We start from the raw sequence: 17089 nt of genomic DNA, 5'->3' as shown, positions 1-17089 counted from the left end.
GTTGGGTTAAAATGACCCCTATGTCTTGTTTACTTTTGTTCTCACATCTGGGACAGCAAGTTTTGGGTTCAAACCAAACACAAAAGCTGTTCTTCAAAAGGCAATACATTGCAGAAGCTGGAAATCTGAAATAAAAACAATTGCAAGAAAGGGCAACCTCTGTAAAAAGAATTAAAGTTTCAGGACTTTTCGTCAAAACTGGGAAAAAGAGGACACGCCAGAAAACCTCAAAGATACTGCAATTATCTTTAAGAAAGAAGACAAATCCAATTGCAGTAACTACGGAGGGGGCTTCCTGCTGTCTGCCCAAACAACACCTCTGAAACAGAAACTCTAATCTCAGTTCTGTCACAACAAGAGATGTTGTGGACCCCAAGACAGTATTTGAAGTGAGTTCTTTGACCAATATTCCTCCCTCAATCAATATTGCCAAGATGAAGGATCATTTGTTCATTTATCTAGCTGCTTACTCTGAGTCTGCAGACTGTCTGCAATGTTAGCCATAAGACAGCCAATTCATAAAACTGCTAATATTGTACATCAGTTTTGTAGAAAAATAGCATTACTTTGTTGTAGCTGAACCTATCACTCATGCTATGAATCTCTGACATTGATAAAACTGTGGCTTTTCCCCTTGTTACTTTATCTTTTTTTAAAGGACTGTCCCTGGGTCTACATGTTGGAGATGTATGAACTTTGCACAGAACACAAAAATTACCAAGAAGCAAAGCTGAAAATTCAGGAATTCCAAAAATGCCTCCAGTCTGTAAGTCTGTGATCTATCATCATTCTGTGTCGGATGATCTGCCTTGTCTTGAAACAGTACAGAACAGAATAAGTCAGAGAATGCACATTGCTGCTTTCTTGTGTGTAGGCATTAGGCACTTAAGGACTAAGTAGGAGAGTAGGACAACGCAGTCAGAACCAGCTAGAATCATCCAAAGAATCTGTTGGATAAGAATCGCTGTGTAGATTCTTATGATGATCTGTCTGGAAATTTGGGAGTAAAACTGCAACCATTAAATATCCTCCCAATGTTTTTACTACCTCATGGTTTGATCTATTAAACTTATAAAGAGCAATTCACACCTTTCACTTAATTTGAGTCCTGTGCTCTTGCAAACTACTGTTTTAAAATTACTTAGCTGTGCAAATACCTTCTGTTTATATTTGTATGTACATAGAACTACTTGAGTGAAGATTATTTTTTCTTAGTGTGCGTGCCATTGCACTTTCCTGTTTTTTTTAAATGTTTGGACCATGTTAAGGGCAAAAGAATTCTTGCCCAAGTGTAAGATTAGTGGATGCATTTGATGCAATTTGGTTAAATATGATTTAATCAATACATTCACCTGAGCATGTTGTAGTCATGGAAAATCTCCGGGCAATAGAACTATGGGTTGGATGGTTTATTCAAATCAACTGAAGGACTAATATATTGCAAATCAATTGATTTTCCTTCTCTGATAATTTTTGTATTGTCACAATGCGAAGGGGGAAAATCTTCAGGACTGTGGGGAAAGTGCAGGGAAGTGGAACTAATCACAAAGCTCTTTCAAAGAGAAAATACACCAAAATGGGCCAAATGGCCTCCCTCATTGCTGTAGGATTTTGCATTAAAAGAGAATGTTCATTTAAACTTGCTGTCAATATTTCCCCACAAGATATGATACAGCAGCTTTGGGTTTGGGTTATATCCTGCCCTGTTATGACATGCCCTGACATGTTAACTCACGAGTCAATATTGTAAAACTCCCCTTTCGGCAAGGAACCGGGCCCTCTAGGAATGGTGACCTGTTTGTGGTGGGCAGGCATGGTCAGCTCTGTGCTCCTTCAGTCGAAGCAGGGTAGAGTCTCAAAGATGTAACCAGTGTAATATCAGTAAGGCCAGTTGTGAGTCTTTTTTTGGTAAACAGAGCATTGTAAAATAGAGGATATTTGTACAAGTAAAATTATTTTAGGATGAGGCCCTTTATTATTATCTATTAAAGGTGATCTTTTTCCTCTCAAATTATTGATTTTCTTTCACCAGTAATCACCTTCACATTCACTGTTCTATATTACTCTTTGATTTCTCTGCCCCTATCCCTATCCACCATCCCTGTGGCTCACCTGTGCAAAGATACGCTAACATTAAGACAGGACTACATTGATAATTAAAAGTTGCAAAAAACCATTTATAGGAAAACTGGGACTGGAATGTATTGGACTTTGGTGGCTCATTGTGGAGTCTTGTTACCCATTTTTTGATTGATTGCCTTTGACTCAAAAGCATATATCTTGTATATTGTATATCTAACAATGAGCTATATGACCAAAATAAATAACTTCCTAGAGCCCATAAAATGCCCAGAAAATTTTTAGAAATGGAAAAATACAAAATTGTTGCAAATTAAATATTTATGCAGCAAAAATTCCTAACAAACAAACCTTACTATTTGATGTAAATGAGGCAGTACACCATTCTTTTTAGAGACAATATTGTTAGTAGATAATTGCAGTTTTGCAGATTTGGAACACTCACTCATCAGGAATTGGATTATTTGTGGAATTTGGAAGTCCAGCTGAAGGAAACACTCTAGAAACCCCATGTCTGTGTGGGTTTCTTCTGGGTGCTCCAGTTTCTCAAAGACGTACAGGTTAGGAAGTTGTGGGCATGCTATGTTGGGGCTGGAAGCGTGGACACTTGCGGGCTGCCCCCAAAACACTCTACGCAAAAGGTGCATTTCACTGTGTGTTTTGATGTACATGTGACCACTAAAGATATCTCATACCAATAATTCTCGCTTTATGGAAGTAATTTGCACCTGACATTTAATAGGCTACCCAATCTCCAGAGACAAAATATCTTTTTAAAAATTCATTCATGTCAGCTTTGTTAGCAAGGCCAACATTTGGTGTTGTTCACCAATTGCCCTTGAAATCTTAATGACTGAACCATTTGCTAAGCCATTTCAGTGGGCAGTTAAGAATCATCCATATTGCTGTGGCATTGGAGTTAGTTATAGACCACGGGCAGAGGACAGGATATTTCCTTTCCCAAAGAGCATTCGTGAACCAGGTGGGTTTTGGCAACAATTCCACAGTTGCATTGTTTATTCTAATTTACCCCACTATTTAGTCAATTAACTGAATTTGAAGTCTGCTATAAAGGGATTATTAGTCCAGATTACTCATTCATTAATTTAACTCCAATGTTATTGCACCTCATCTGCCAAAGTACAATTGCACAGGATTGGCGGTGCAGATTTTCTTTTGAAAATCCTACATTTAAGACAATCAGTAAATTAGGCAATGATAGCATTAAGAGACCAATAGTGCATCATTTCAAGTTGGCCACAGGTCCCTAAAACACAGTACGGGATGCTCATTTGTTACTTTCCACTCCTGAAAACTTAAAGGTTAGTTTTTTTTTCCATGCAGCTTTATTAAATGAGTATCTTTGTATCTTCAGTCTTTCTTATAGTCAACATTTTAAAACTGTAATGATGTTTGACAGTCAGATTAAGTTGGAGGCAAAAATCAATTTTCCTGGGTATTGTAATTACTGAAATAATGGAAACAGTCTAGCAATTTAGAACTTTTCCAATAACTCGCTATAATGAACTCAGTGGTACTGTAATTGTTTTGAACCAATGTTAACTCTCTTTCTGCCTTTTTTTATCATTGGACGTTGCGGCTTGGAAGGAAAGTTTGAGTAATTGGTGTACAAGATGATAAGAGGCATAGATCGAGTGGACAGTCAGAGACTTTTTCCCAGGGCGACAATGGCTAACGCAAGGGGACATAATTTTAAGGTGATTGGAGGAAGGTATAAGGGGGATGTCAGGGGTAAGTTTTTTGCACAGAGAGTGGTGGGTGCGTGGAACGCACTGCCGGCAGAGGTTGTGGGGGCAGATACATTAGGGACATTTAAGAGACTCTTAGATAGACACATGAATGATAGAAAAATAGGGGGCTATGTGGGAGGGAAGGGTTAGATAGATCTTAGACCAGGATAAAATGTCAGCACAACATTGTGGGCTGAAGGGCCTGTACTGTGCTGTAGTGATCTATGTTCAATGTTAATTTACAGGGATGGGGTTCAGGATGTTCTGAGGTAGTGGCCCATTGTGATTGATTTTATTGTTGATTCTGCATCAAAATCATAGAACATAGAACAGTACAGCACAGGAACAGGCCCTTCAGCCCACAATGTCTGTGCTGACCATGATGCAAAATGAAATGAATCCCACCCGCCTGCAAGTGGTCTGTATCCCTCCATTCCCTGCCTGTTCATGTGTCTGTCCAAATACCTCTTAAACGTCACTATTGTGTTTGCTTCTACACTACCCCTGACAGCATATTCCAGGTGCACACCACTCTCTGTGTTGCCCCGCACACCTCCTTTAAACCTCCCCCCCTCACCTTAAAGTTATGTCCTCTAGTATTTGACATTTCTACCCTGGGAAAGAGACTTTAACTATCTACCCTGTCTATGCCTCTCATAGTTTTTTATGAGCCTACTCTAAGAAAGTGCAAATCAGCAAATGCTGGAAATCTGAAATAAACACAAAAAAAATGCTGTAAACACTCAAAAGGTCAAGCAGCATCTGTGGGAAGAGGAACAGTTAACATTTCAGTAGAAGATTAGAATTGAGAAAGTGAGAAAACATGCTGGTTTAAAGTTGCAGAAAGGGTGGGGGAAGGGTGGATATAACTAATGAAATATCTTAGAGTGTGAGGCCAGGGTTGTTCAGGTGATTCCAATGATTATGGAGCCATTTGGTTAATAAATTATTGAGGGCAGTTACTGAGATGGAAATCAATCAAAGGGACCTGTCAAAGCTGTGAATGGCAGTTTAAAACCAACAGTAGAATGCTGGAAGTGCCCGGTAACTCGGGCAGCGCCCGTGGAGAGAGAAAAACTGATATAATTTTACAGCCAGATGACCTTACAGCAAAGCCGGCCAGTTCTGATACAAACAGGAAAAGTGAGTTATCTGAAATCGTTCAATTCACTATTGAGTCTCAAAGGCTGCAGTGTGCCTTGATGGAAGGCGAGGTGCTGTCACTCAAGCTTACATTGGGCTTTGTTGGAACAGTGTAGCTTGGCACAGACAGGCAGATAGGTCAGAGTGGAGAATTAAAGTGACAGCAACTGGAAATTTAGGATCATTCTTTTGGGCTGAATGCAGGTACCCTGCAAAGTGGGTTCTCCAGTGTGGAGGACACTATATCATGAGCATTGCTTGCAGTATGCAAGTCTGAAGAAGGGCAAGTGATTCGCTACTTCACCTGGATGGACTGCTTGGGTCTCTGAACAGTGGGAAGAGACAAAGTAAAAGAACAGGTGTTGCACCTCCTCTGGTTGCATTGGGAAAAGCTGTGAGGGGAATGGTAAGAGATAAAAGTGCATACCAGGAAGGGAATGGTCCCTTCGGAAAGCTGAATGGGGAAAGGAGTGGGAGATGTGACTGGTGGCGGAATCTCGTTGAAGTTGGCAGAAATTGTGAAGGATGATCCGTCGAACGTGGAGGCTGTTGGAGTGGGAGATGAAGATTAGAAGAGCCCTATCTTTGGTCTGGCCGAGAGGAGATGGGGTGAGAGTAGAGGTGCAGGAAATCCCTGAGATGCAGATTGAAGTTTATGTAACTTTGAAAGGCATAGATAGGGTAAGTGGTTAGAGTCTCTTTCCCAGGGTAGAAATGTCAAATAGTAGAGGACATAGTTTTAAGTGAGAGGGGGAAGGTTTAAAGGAGACATGCAGGGCAAGTTTTTTTGCACAGAGAGTGGTGGGCACCTGGAATGTGCTGCCAGCGGTGGTGGAAGCAGACACAATGGTGGCATTTAAGAGGTATTTAGACAGACACATGAACAGGCAGGGAATGGAGAGATACAGATTATGTGCAGGCGGGTGGGATTCATTTCATTTAGCATCATGGTCAGCACAAACATTGTGGGCCAAGGGTCCTGTTTCTATGTTTTACTGTTCTGTGTTCTTTGAGGGCTCTGTCAGCAATGAGAGTTAAGGAAAAAAGAAGTTACCTTAAGAGGTATCTGTGTGGCTCTTAGTGAGAAAATTAAAGGGGGGGGGGAATGCGGAAGGAATTGTAGGTAGGCTTAACCATTGATCTTATATTGCTTAAATATCAATGCAGTATCATTGAATGCAGCAGTTTTAACTGAAGAATTACTGAGTATGGAAAAACTCTCTTCCTTCCACACCACCTCTGCCCATCCCCCACCCCTCCCTCTCATATCAAATTTCATGACAAGGAAGCAATTGTTCATTATGAGCACTTCATAAATTGTTCTAAATATGTTTTCCATGTCTTAAAGCCTCCTAAGAGATCCATATCAACTTTCCTATTCTTCACTCTGCCGCCCATTCTGGGTCTGATTTGGTGTTTTGGAAGAAGTTGAACTGATGAATACAGTATAATAACTATTTTTGCTAGGAAACTTTAGGTCTTAAACTCAGCCCCTCTGAGAGGATGGAATCTTTGATCCAGCAGAAATTCTATTAATGCAGGCACATTTGCTGCAGTTGTTGTTTTCTTTGTTTATAGCATTTAACATTAGCTATTTGTGTGATTTGGTGTTTCCTAACGGCACAAAGGATTCCAGAGTGATGGTTAATGCTGGGGTATTTTCTTCTGTAATGTGGGGAGCTAGAACATCATCCTTGTCAGAGCTATAATGCAGCCAAAATGGGAGATGAATCCTGTGTTCATTGTACCATCTTCAGCATTTCCCTACGAGCATGGTCCCACACAAAGGACTTCCACTGTAGAAATGTATGCAGTTGATTGCAAGACAAGTGGTTTGAAGTAGATTTTTTAAGTGTTGCATCCACACAACTAAGTTTTTAACTGTATTGTACAAGATATGTGAGGGATTTTTGAAAGATTGCCATATAATGGCATTTAGCCTTTCAAGGAAGGGACACTTGTGTAGTTAAATTTGGATTGTTTAGGATATGAAAACTTATTCGCCACTGAAGGAATCTCTGCCAAGTTTTATGTGTAGCGAATCATTTATACTGCGCCAAGTATTTGGTGAGCAGGCTATCAGTGGTGCATGAAACCCACATACTTTTGAACTGCTCGGTGCTACAACCTGGCTGCTTCTGCTTGTGCAGAACCATGTATCAGAATATTTGACAAAAGATTCTGAAGCTGGGTATGACTTTTCTTTTGAACTGGTGGCTTCAGACAAAAAAAAAGATTGAGACACATCTTTAAAATATGACCAGATGCACAGCCTGGCTGATTTCCAGACCCTCCTCATTACACCCCCAGCTTTATGCCATTTGTGATGACTTGGACCTCATTCCTGGCTCCTTTCCAGAATAAACTGAGACCACAGCAGAAAATGGTTGGAGGAACTGCTTTGAATTGTTGTATCTAGTGAAGCTCCATTACCAGGCCAATATCCTTATCAACACTGCATTCTCATTTCAGAGCTTCAGGTTACTCAGTGGGCATATTGGCATTTAAGGTGCATAGGTATCTACTGATGCACTGTAACTGCAAACTTGCAGCCCAGTGAAATGTCTGCTGAATTCTGCAAATTTCTGGCACTCTCCTCGAACCCTTCTTGGAGCTGCCTCACCAGAGAGGTCTTGGAATAAAGATAAAGACCCAGCCATATCCACCAACTCCATCTGCAATACCATTTTCAGCAAGCTGGAGGTTGCCATTAATTAGGAAATTGTACACAGTAAAATCGACACTAAGTACAAGAGTAAAGGAAAGGTTGGGTAGTATGATGGGTTGCCCAATTTCTCACTCCTCACAATCATTTCATAACTTATAAGACTTGAACCATAAATGTGTTGGCTGAATGGGTGCACAATATTGACCCAATTTCTGTTGGGAAGGCAGAGGTGGGCATTAGAGTCATAAGAGTTGTACAGCATAGAAACAGGCCCTTCTGCCCACTGCATCTGTGCCTGTCATCATGCCTGTCTATACCAATCCCACGCGTGAATTAATTCCGTACCCCTCCGTGCCTTGCTGATTCAGGTACCTGTCTGGATGGCTATTAAATGTTGTTACTATTCCTGCTTTTACCATCTCCTCTGGCAGCTCATTCCAGGTACCAACTACCCTTTGTGTAGAAAAATTTACCCCTCAGATCCCTTTAAACTTCCTCCTTCTCACCTTAAACCTGTTCTCTCTGGTTTTAGACACCCATACCACAGGAAACACATTCTGGCTATCTACCCTGACTATGCCTTTCTTAGTTTTATACACCTCCATCATGTCACTTCTCAGCCTCCTTTACTCCAGGGAAAACAGACTCAGCCTATCCAATCCCTCCTTATGACTCAAGCCCTCCAGTGTTTTCTGCACCCTCTCTCGCTCAATCATATCCTTCCTGTAGTGTGGCGACCAGAACTCTCAGTGCTCCAAGTGCGGTGTAACCAATGTTTTGTACAACTGTAACATGACATCCCAACTTTTGTACTCAGTGCCTCAGCCAATGAAGGTAAGCATGTTTTCTTCCCTACCCTGCCTACTTGTTTCAGGGAACCATGTACTTGTACCCTAAGGTCTCTCTGTGCAACAACAATCCCCAGGCCCCTGCTATTCACTGTGTATTTACTGTCCTGGTTTACCTTCCCAAAACGCACCACTTTGCGCTTGCCTAAGTTAAATTCCATCTACCATTTCCCACTTTCCACTTTCCCAGCTGACTTGTATCCTGTTTAAACCTTAGAAAACCTTCTTCACAGTCCAGTATGCCACCAATTTTGGTGTCATCTGCAAACTTACTAATCATGCCATTTACATTGTCATCCAAATCATTAATATATATGGCCAAAAACAGAGGAGCCAGCACTGGTTCCTGTGGCGCACCACCAGTCATGGGCTTCCAAACTGAAAAACAACCCTCCACTACCGCCCTCTGCCTCCTACCACCAAGCCAATTTTATATCCAATTGGCTAGCTCACCCTGGATCCCATGGGATCTAACCTTCCGGATCAACCTACCATGCAGGATTTTGTCAAAGGCTTTGCCAAAGTCCATATTGACAACGTCTACCACCCTGCCCTCATCAGTCGTCTGTCACTGAGCGCACTGATTTTGTCATTGGATGCATAATTGTCATTGTGTGACAAACGTCAGTGGTACATGGATATATGGTGCCCAGAAGTTTCACAATAATCAGGGGTTCCACCAGAAATGGTTGCTATTGTGTTAGGGGATGCATAAAGTGGTCTTTATGTGCAATCTGTGCAGAAAACATGAAAACAAGTCCAATTTCTTGATTTATATTCCACCTAGTCCATGACCAACACATTCTACCTGCAATAATTATTATTGCAGCCGCAACTTGCCAATGTTCATGTGACATCACCTCCCAATATTGTGACTTCTACCTCTGTGAGGAAGTAGAACAACAAAGTTATGAAGAACCAGCTTCGATTTTCCTTCCAAATCTCTCACCAATTTGATCATAAACCCTTTCCTAGTGGCACAATCCCAGAATCACCTGCTTAATGCCATTGTGGGGTCAGATAGCAGAAGGACTTGACATCAAGAAAGAAGCCTAGCAAACAGCACCCATGTACCAAGAACTCTCCCTTATTTGTTGAAATGAGTTACCCACTTTGCTTTACACCTTGTTGTACAGGGATAAGTAATGTATTGGGATAATAAGGGCTTGTCCACTTCAAATTGTATTGCTAACATTGGATAGTTTTTTAAAAAAAAGTCCCAGAGAGGGAGGAAAGAAGAACCAAACTAAATTCTTACAGCTACCTGTTTGATTTGTTTCCACCATCCAACCAGTCAGCAACTTCCAGACTCTAACTGCTGACAGTACAAAATAGGTTTTCCAAAAACAATCTGCTGGAGGGACTCAGCGGGTCGAGCAGCATCTGTTGGGGGGAAATGAATTGTCAATGTTTCAGGTTGAGACCCTGCATCAGGACTGAGAGTGGGAGAGGGAAGGTAACCGGTATAAAGAGGAGAGGGGAAGGGGTGAGTCAGGGGCCGGCAGGTGGATGGAGGAGAGGGTAGGGGTGATGGGCAGATGGAGCACGGAGGGGAAAGGATGGAGTTGGGAGACAGAGGCAGGTGGGTGATAGGTGGAAGCAGGCAAGGGAGAAAGAGGCAGATGGAGTCGGGGGGGGGGGGGGGGGGGGGGAGGGGAGAGTGAAGGTGCAGACCGTTGCCGGAGGGTAATGAGCAGGAAAACAAATCCCTTTGTGATTTTGAATGTTGCCATCCAATCTCATGTGCTGTAAGGAGAACAATCCCGATTTCTCTGCCAATGTAACCCTAATCCCTCATCCCAGGAACTATTCCAATAATTTTTTTCTGCATCCTCTCCAAGACCTTCACATCTTCCCGTAATGCAGTGCCTGAACTGGATTGGATAAATACCAGAAGGTGATTAAACTGCAGAGAGATGGAAAAAGAGCAGCTGTGTGGGTCTGATTGGTTTGTCCAGCAAATGGCATCTTGCATGATTCTGTGATGTTCATTTGCAGTCTTGCCCTGACCTGAATTTCCACAGAAGTTGTGAAATTATCTTGAACTTCTGTTTCAGAGAGTGGACAGCAGGATCTGACACTGGATGTATGCTGGATTTTGCTAGCTTACTGTCCTTTAACACTGCATCCTATTCAGTGATTTGGCTGTTTTCCAGCATTGTCTGTAAGGGGTTATTGCCTTTTTGAGGGAAAGTACAGAAGATGAGGCAGATATTGAACTTTATTAGTGCAATGTCGAATTTGCGCTTGGTATGGTTTTATAGTTACTTGTCACCAAGTTGTAAAATGACCTTGCAAATATTCTTTGGAAAAAAAAGGTCCATAAATATTTTACAGTCAAGTAAAGTTATGGATTGCTGTGTAAAGATAATGGATGTTAACATTTAAAAGCGCAATTCTGGCAGACAATTATATTGGATGCCATTTTTAGTCACAATACTAAAGCCTATCTTATTAAACTTATTCGACACATCAGATTCATGCTGGTTCCCAGGGAGACATTAGTCCCATTTCCCTTCTCCTTATCTCCCTGTACCCCTGCAACTTACTTGCCTCTCATATGCCTGTCATCTCCTTGTTGATTCTTTTTGCCATTAGCATTCTCCGAGAGGTAATTTATGACGGCCAATTAACTTACCAGCATGTCTTTGGGAGGTGAGAGGAAACCGGTGCACTCAGAAGAAACCACATGGTTATGAAGTAGGCATGCAAACTTTGCAAAGAGAGCACCTGAAGTCAGGATTGAACCCAGGTTCCTGAAACTATGAAGCAGCAGCTCTGCTACCTGCTATGACACCGCGCTCTCAGGGACAAACCAGATAACGTGTTCAGTAACAAGGCTGTACTGATTGCATTGTCCATATATATTTCCCATAGCACAATACGTTGGCCTAGAGTTTGATCTGTGTGTACGAAGGTACATTAAGCAGTTGCTTGTACCGCAGGCCGACAAACATTTTCCTTGTGGGCATTCTGCTGAAAAACTTGATAGTGCACAATAGTCCATACCACCAAAAGCCTATAGTTTAGAAAAAGTCTGAATGAAATCAGAATGATTCCTTATGTCTTAAAATATTCTCACCAGTCTCTCTCTTCCTTACCACAACTGAAGGTTGCAGATTCAGCAGACACTCAAATTCCAGTGGAGTGGATGGAGTCACAGGCTAGTCTGCTTCTGAAGCTGATGATGCAACAGTGTCCAACACAGTATGAACTTGGAAAGCTTTTGCAGTTACTGGCAGATGTGGAATACACTTTTGTATCAAGTGGTAAAGACCTTTGTAAGTAAAGATCTTGCATTAATATAGAACTTTTCCCAACCTTGGAACGCATTGAAGCTCTTCACATACACTCAATAACTAAACACCCAAGGGTGGTGAACTCTAAACATTTGGAATCTTGAATGGAATTCCTCCTCGCATCACTCTTAAGTGGCTGACCACATATTCTAAGGTGATCACCAGTTTTAGGCTCTGTAGCAGAATAGTCTCTCAGCATTTACCCAGTCAAACACTAAGAATTTTAAGAATAGATTGCCTGTTATTCACAGCTCTAAGGATTGTAGGCCTAGTCCAATTATCTCTCTTCATTAGCCAATTCCCTCAGCCTGGGAGCCTTTATTGGATTCCCCTTAAGGCAAGTGTATTTTCTGGTGAAGAGAACAAAACGGGATACAGTGCTTCAGATGTGGTCCTGAGATGCCCATACAATTGCACTGGGAGTTCTTTATTCTTATTCCGCAATTCCTTTGTAAAATAGGCTAAAAATGCCATTTGCTTTCTTAATTGCTTGCTAAACGTGAATATTTTGCTTTCTGTGCAGTACACATGAAAAGCAAACCACTTATTGTTGAGGCTAAGTGCCTGAGGCTTTTCAGAACAACATGACCTATAACACTGGATGCTATTTTTTCCTCTCTCTACAATCCTTAACTTCCTGACACATGTCCTCCATTACATGCAGCTCACATGCAAGCTGCCTGTCAAAATGAAGAGTATTTTCTCCATAAGATCCCCTACTCTGCCTTGGGTTCCTTTACAAAATATAAAATAACAATCAGGTGCTTCCTCTTGTGTAGAGGGAGAACAGAGCAAGCTACAAACCATGTGTGATCTGCAGTTGTGCACACGCACCAAATGGAATGGTTTCAACAAAAGGTTGGGGGCAAGTCGTGACCATAGACAGGGAAGAATTTGGGTGTCAGTATGTAGGAAGCTATATTTAATTCTAATAGTACAAAGTCTCCATCTTTCCTTTCATCTGAGACCTTTTGTGTGAGGGATATTTGGCTGAGTCACATTTCAAATACGTTACACATTGTGAAAAACATCACACTGTATCTGTTCCATAAAAAAGTCCTTAAATATCTCCCATTTATTTTTAATCCATTCTGAGAGCGTTAGAGCTTCTAAACTGCTTGGACTTTATTCTGCTGCCTTGAGATGTGATTCAAGCTCCTCCAACTGTGATTGAGACTTCTATCAGATCATCTTTGCAGATGACAGGTTAGAAGACTGTGCCAGGATTGCTTTCAGTGGAATCTGGGATCAGCGGTTGTTGTTGCCTGCCACTTTCCAAGACTCCCTCCCTCTTGACCTTTATACCGTGCCACTAAGCAAATGTCTAAGCAGTTAATTTGAGGACAACTTCACCACTGCTGGTGAATAAAATCTGGTATCAAATGGAAAAATGCAGGGTAATGAAATCACCCCACTGCTCCTAGATCAGTTTACATCTGAAGGAGCAGGATGGCATATGGTTTACATTATTTGTAAAAGCTTTGATTCCTGAGCAGGGAAATTAATTTCATACAGGATAAACCAGAATCTAATCATATGGAAACAATTTTCTTTTGTCATGAATCACACAGGAAGGTGATAGCTTACTCTAACATAGAACATAGAAAAACTACAGCACAATTCAGGCCCTTCAGCCCACAAAGCTGTGCCAAACATGTCCCTACCTTAGAAATTACTAGGCTTACCTATAGCCCTCTATTTTTCTCAGTTCCATGTACCTATCCAACAGTCTCTTAAAAGACCCTATCATATCCGCCTCCACCACCGTTGCCGGCAGCCCATTCCACGCACTCACCACTGTCTGAGTAAAAAACTTACTCCTGGCATCTCCTCTATATCTACTCCCCAGCACCTTAAACATATGTCCTCTTGTGGCAACCATTTTAGCCCTGGGAAAAAGCCTCTGACTATCTACTCGATCAATACCTCTCATCATCTTATATACCTCTATCAGGTCCCCCCCATCCTCCGTCGCTCCAAGGAGAAAAGGCCGAGTTCCCTCAACCTGCTTTCATAAGGCATGCTCCACAATCCAGGCAGCATCCTTGTAAATCTCCTCTGCACCCTCTCTATGGCTTCCACATCCTTCCTGTAGTGAGGCGACCAGAACTGAGCACAGTACTCCAAATGGGGTCTGACCAGGGACCTATATAGCTGCAACAATACCTCTCGGCTCCTAAATTCAATTCCCCGATTGATGAAGGACAATACACCATATGCCTTCTTAACCACAGTCAACCTGCGCAGTTGCTTTGAGCGTCCTGTGGACTCGGACCCCAAGATCCCTCTGATCCTCCACACTGCCAAGAGTCCTACCATTAAGATTATATTCTGCCATCATACTTGACCTACCAAAATGAACCACTTCACACTTATCTGGGTTGAACAGCATCTGCCACTTCTCAGCCCAACTTTGCATCCTACCTATGTCCCTCTGTAACCTCTGACAGCCCTCCAAACTATCCACAACACCCCCAACCTTCGTGTCATCCGCAACCTTACTAACCCATCCCTCCACTTCCTCATCCAGGTCATTTATAAAAATCAGAGAGAGCAAGGGTCCCAGTACAAATCCCTGAGGTACACCACTGGTCACCGACCTCCACGCAGAATACGACCCTTCAACAACCACTCTTTGCCTTCTGTGGGCCAGCCAGTTCTGGATCCATGCTGCAATGTCCCCTTGGATCCCATGCCTCTTTACTTTCTCAATAAGACTTGCATGGGGTACCTTATCAAACGCTTTGCTGAAATCCATATACTCTACATCTACTGCTCTCCCTTCATCGATGTGTTTAGTCACATCCTCAAATAATTCAATCAGGCTCGTAAGGCAGGACCTGCCCTTGACAAAGCCATGCTCACTATTCCTAATCATATTATACCTCTCCAAATGTTCATAAATCCTGCCTCTCAGGATCTTCTCCATTAGCTTACCAACCACTGAGGTAAGACTCACCGGTCTATAATTTCCTGGGCTATCCCTACTCCCTTTCTTGAATAAGGGAACAACATCCGCAACCCTCCAATCTTCCGGAACCTCTCCCGTCTCCATCGACGATGCAAAGATCATCGTCAGAGGCTCCGCAATCTCTTGCCTCGCCTCCCACACCAGTCTGGGGTACATCTCATCCGGTCCTGGCAACTTATCCAACGTGATGCTTTCCAAAAGTTTCAGCACTTCCTCTTTCCTAATATCTATACCCACTACAATCCCCCAGATCTTTTTCCGTAGTGAATACTGATGTAAAGTATTCATTAAGTACCTCCGCTATTTCTTCCGGATCCATACACACTTTCCCACTGCTGCACTTGATAGGCCCTATTCTTTCGCATCTTATCCTCTTGCTCTTCACATACTTGTAGAATGCCTTGGGGTTTTCCTTAATCCTGCCCACCAAGGCCTTCTCATGCCCCCTTCTGGCTCTCCTAAGCTCCTTCCTGTTAGCCTTATACTCTTCCAGTTCTGTAACGTTACCTAGCTCTCTGTACCTTTTGTAAGCTTTTCTTCGCCTTTTGACTAGATTTATTATAGCCTTTGTACACCACGGTTCCTGTATCCTCTCGTGACTCCCCGTCTCATTGGAACATGCCTATGCAGAACTCCACACAAACACCCCCTGAATATTTGCCACATTTCTTCCGTACTTTTTCCTGAGAACATCTGTTCCCAATTTAATCTTCCAATTTCCTGCCTGAGAGCCTCATAATTCCCTTTACTCCAAGTAAATGCCTTTCTAGTCTCTCTGTTCCTATCTCTCTCCAGTGCTAACGTAAAGGAGATAGAATTATGATCACTATCTCCACAATACTCACCCACTGAGAGATCTGACACCTGACTGGGTTCATTTCCCAATACCAAATCAAGCACAGCCTCTCCTCTTGTAGGTCTATCCACATATTGTGTCAAGAATCCTTCCTGAACACACTTAACAAACTCCTCCCCATCTAAACCCCTCACTATCTGGAGATGCCAATTGATGTTTGGGAAATTAAAATCCCCCATGACAACAACTCTGTTATTCTCACAACTTTCTAGGATCTGCTTCCCTATCTGCTCCTCCATATCCCTGTTACTATTGGGCGGCCTATATAAAAAAAAACACCCAGTAAAGTCTTTGACCCCTTCCTGTTCCTAACCTCCACCCACAGAGACTCTGTAGACAGTCCCGCTACGATGTCCACCTTTTCCGCAGCTGTGATACTATCTCTGATCAACAATGCCACTCCCCCACCTCTTTTGCCTCCCTCCCTGTCCCTTCTGAAACATCTAAAACCCGGCACTTGAAGCAACCATTCCAGTCCCTGAACCATCCACGTCTCCTTAATGGCCACCACATCATGGCTTCAAGTATTGATCCAAGCTCTAAGCTCATCCGCCTTACTCACAATACTCCTTGTGTTAAAATAGACACATCTCAAACCTGTCTGAGCACGTCCCTTCTTTATCACCTGCCTATCATACCTACTACTAGCTTACTCTATTTGAGAGCCAACCACCTCTTCCCCAGTCTCTCCAGTTCAGATCCCACCCCCCCCAACAATTCTAGTTTAAACTCTCGCCAGTAGCCTCAGCAAACCTCCCCACCAGGATATTGGTCCCCCTGGGATTCAAGTGCAACCCATCCTCTTTGAACAGGTCATACCTGCCCCAAAAGAGGCCCCAATGATCCAGAAATCTGAATCCCTGCTCCTTACTCCAATCCCTCAACCACGCATTTAACCTCCTCCTCATTCTGTTCCTATACCCACTGTCGCTTAGCATAGGCAGTAATCCTGAAATTACTACCTTTGAGGTCCTGCTTCTCAACTTCCTTCCTAATTCTCTATAGTCTTTTTTCAGGATCTCATTCCTTTCCCTACCTATGTCAGTGGTACCAATATGTACCACGACCTCTGGCTGTTCTCCCTCCCCCTTCAGGATATCTTGGACACGATCTGAAACATCCTGGACCCTGGCACCTGGGAGGCAAACTACCTTCCGAGTTTCTTTGCTGCATCCACAGAATCGCTTGTCTGCCCACCTAACTATAGAGTCCCCCATCACTAGTGCCCTCCTCTCTCCATCCCTACCCATCTGAGCCACAGGGCTGGACTCTGTGCCAGAGACACTGCCACTGTTGCTTCCCCCAGGTAGGCTGTCTCCCCCAACAGTACTCAAGCAGGAGTACTTATTGACAAGGGGTACAGCCACAGGGCTACTCTCTGGTACCTGGCTCTTCCCCTTCCCCCTCCTGACTGTGACCCACTTGCCTGACTCCCGTGGTCCCGGTGTGACCACCTGCCTATAGCTCCCTGACC

The 17089-nt window shown here is 42.9% G+C and overlaps 1 protein-coding gene across 1 annotated transcript in view; it reads left to right on the top strand.

Annotated features, from left to right (window-relative positions):
- spg11 (SPG11 vesicle trafficking associated, spatacsin) overlaps positions 1-17089 on the top strand; it is a 119351-nt gene that overhangs the window by 62363 nt on the left and 39899 nt on the right. Inside the window, exons 18-19 of the mRNA XM_052040618.1 lie at positions 659-766; positions 11602-11770. Of these exons, the coding sequence (XP_051896578.1) occupies positions 659-766; positions 11602-11770 (277 nt within the window). The remainder of the gene's footprint in view (positions 1-658; positions 767-11601; positions 11771-17089) is intronic.

This window comes from Pristis pectinata, chromosome 28, assembly GCF_009764475.1.
Source record: "Pristis pectinata isolate sPriPec2 chromosome 28, sPriPec2.1.pri, whole genome shotgun sequence".
Lineage (NCBI taxonomy): Eukaryota > Metazoa > Chordata > Chondrichthyes > Rhinopristiformes > Pristidae > Pristis > Pristis pectinata.
The sequence above is the reverse complement of the archived record's forward strand: the minus strand, read 5'-3'. Positions and strand labels throughout refer to the sequence as shown.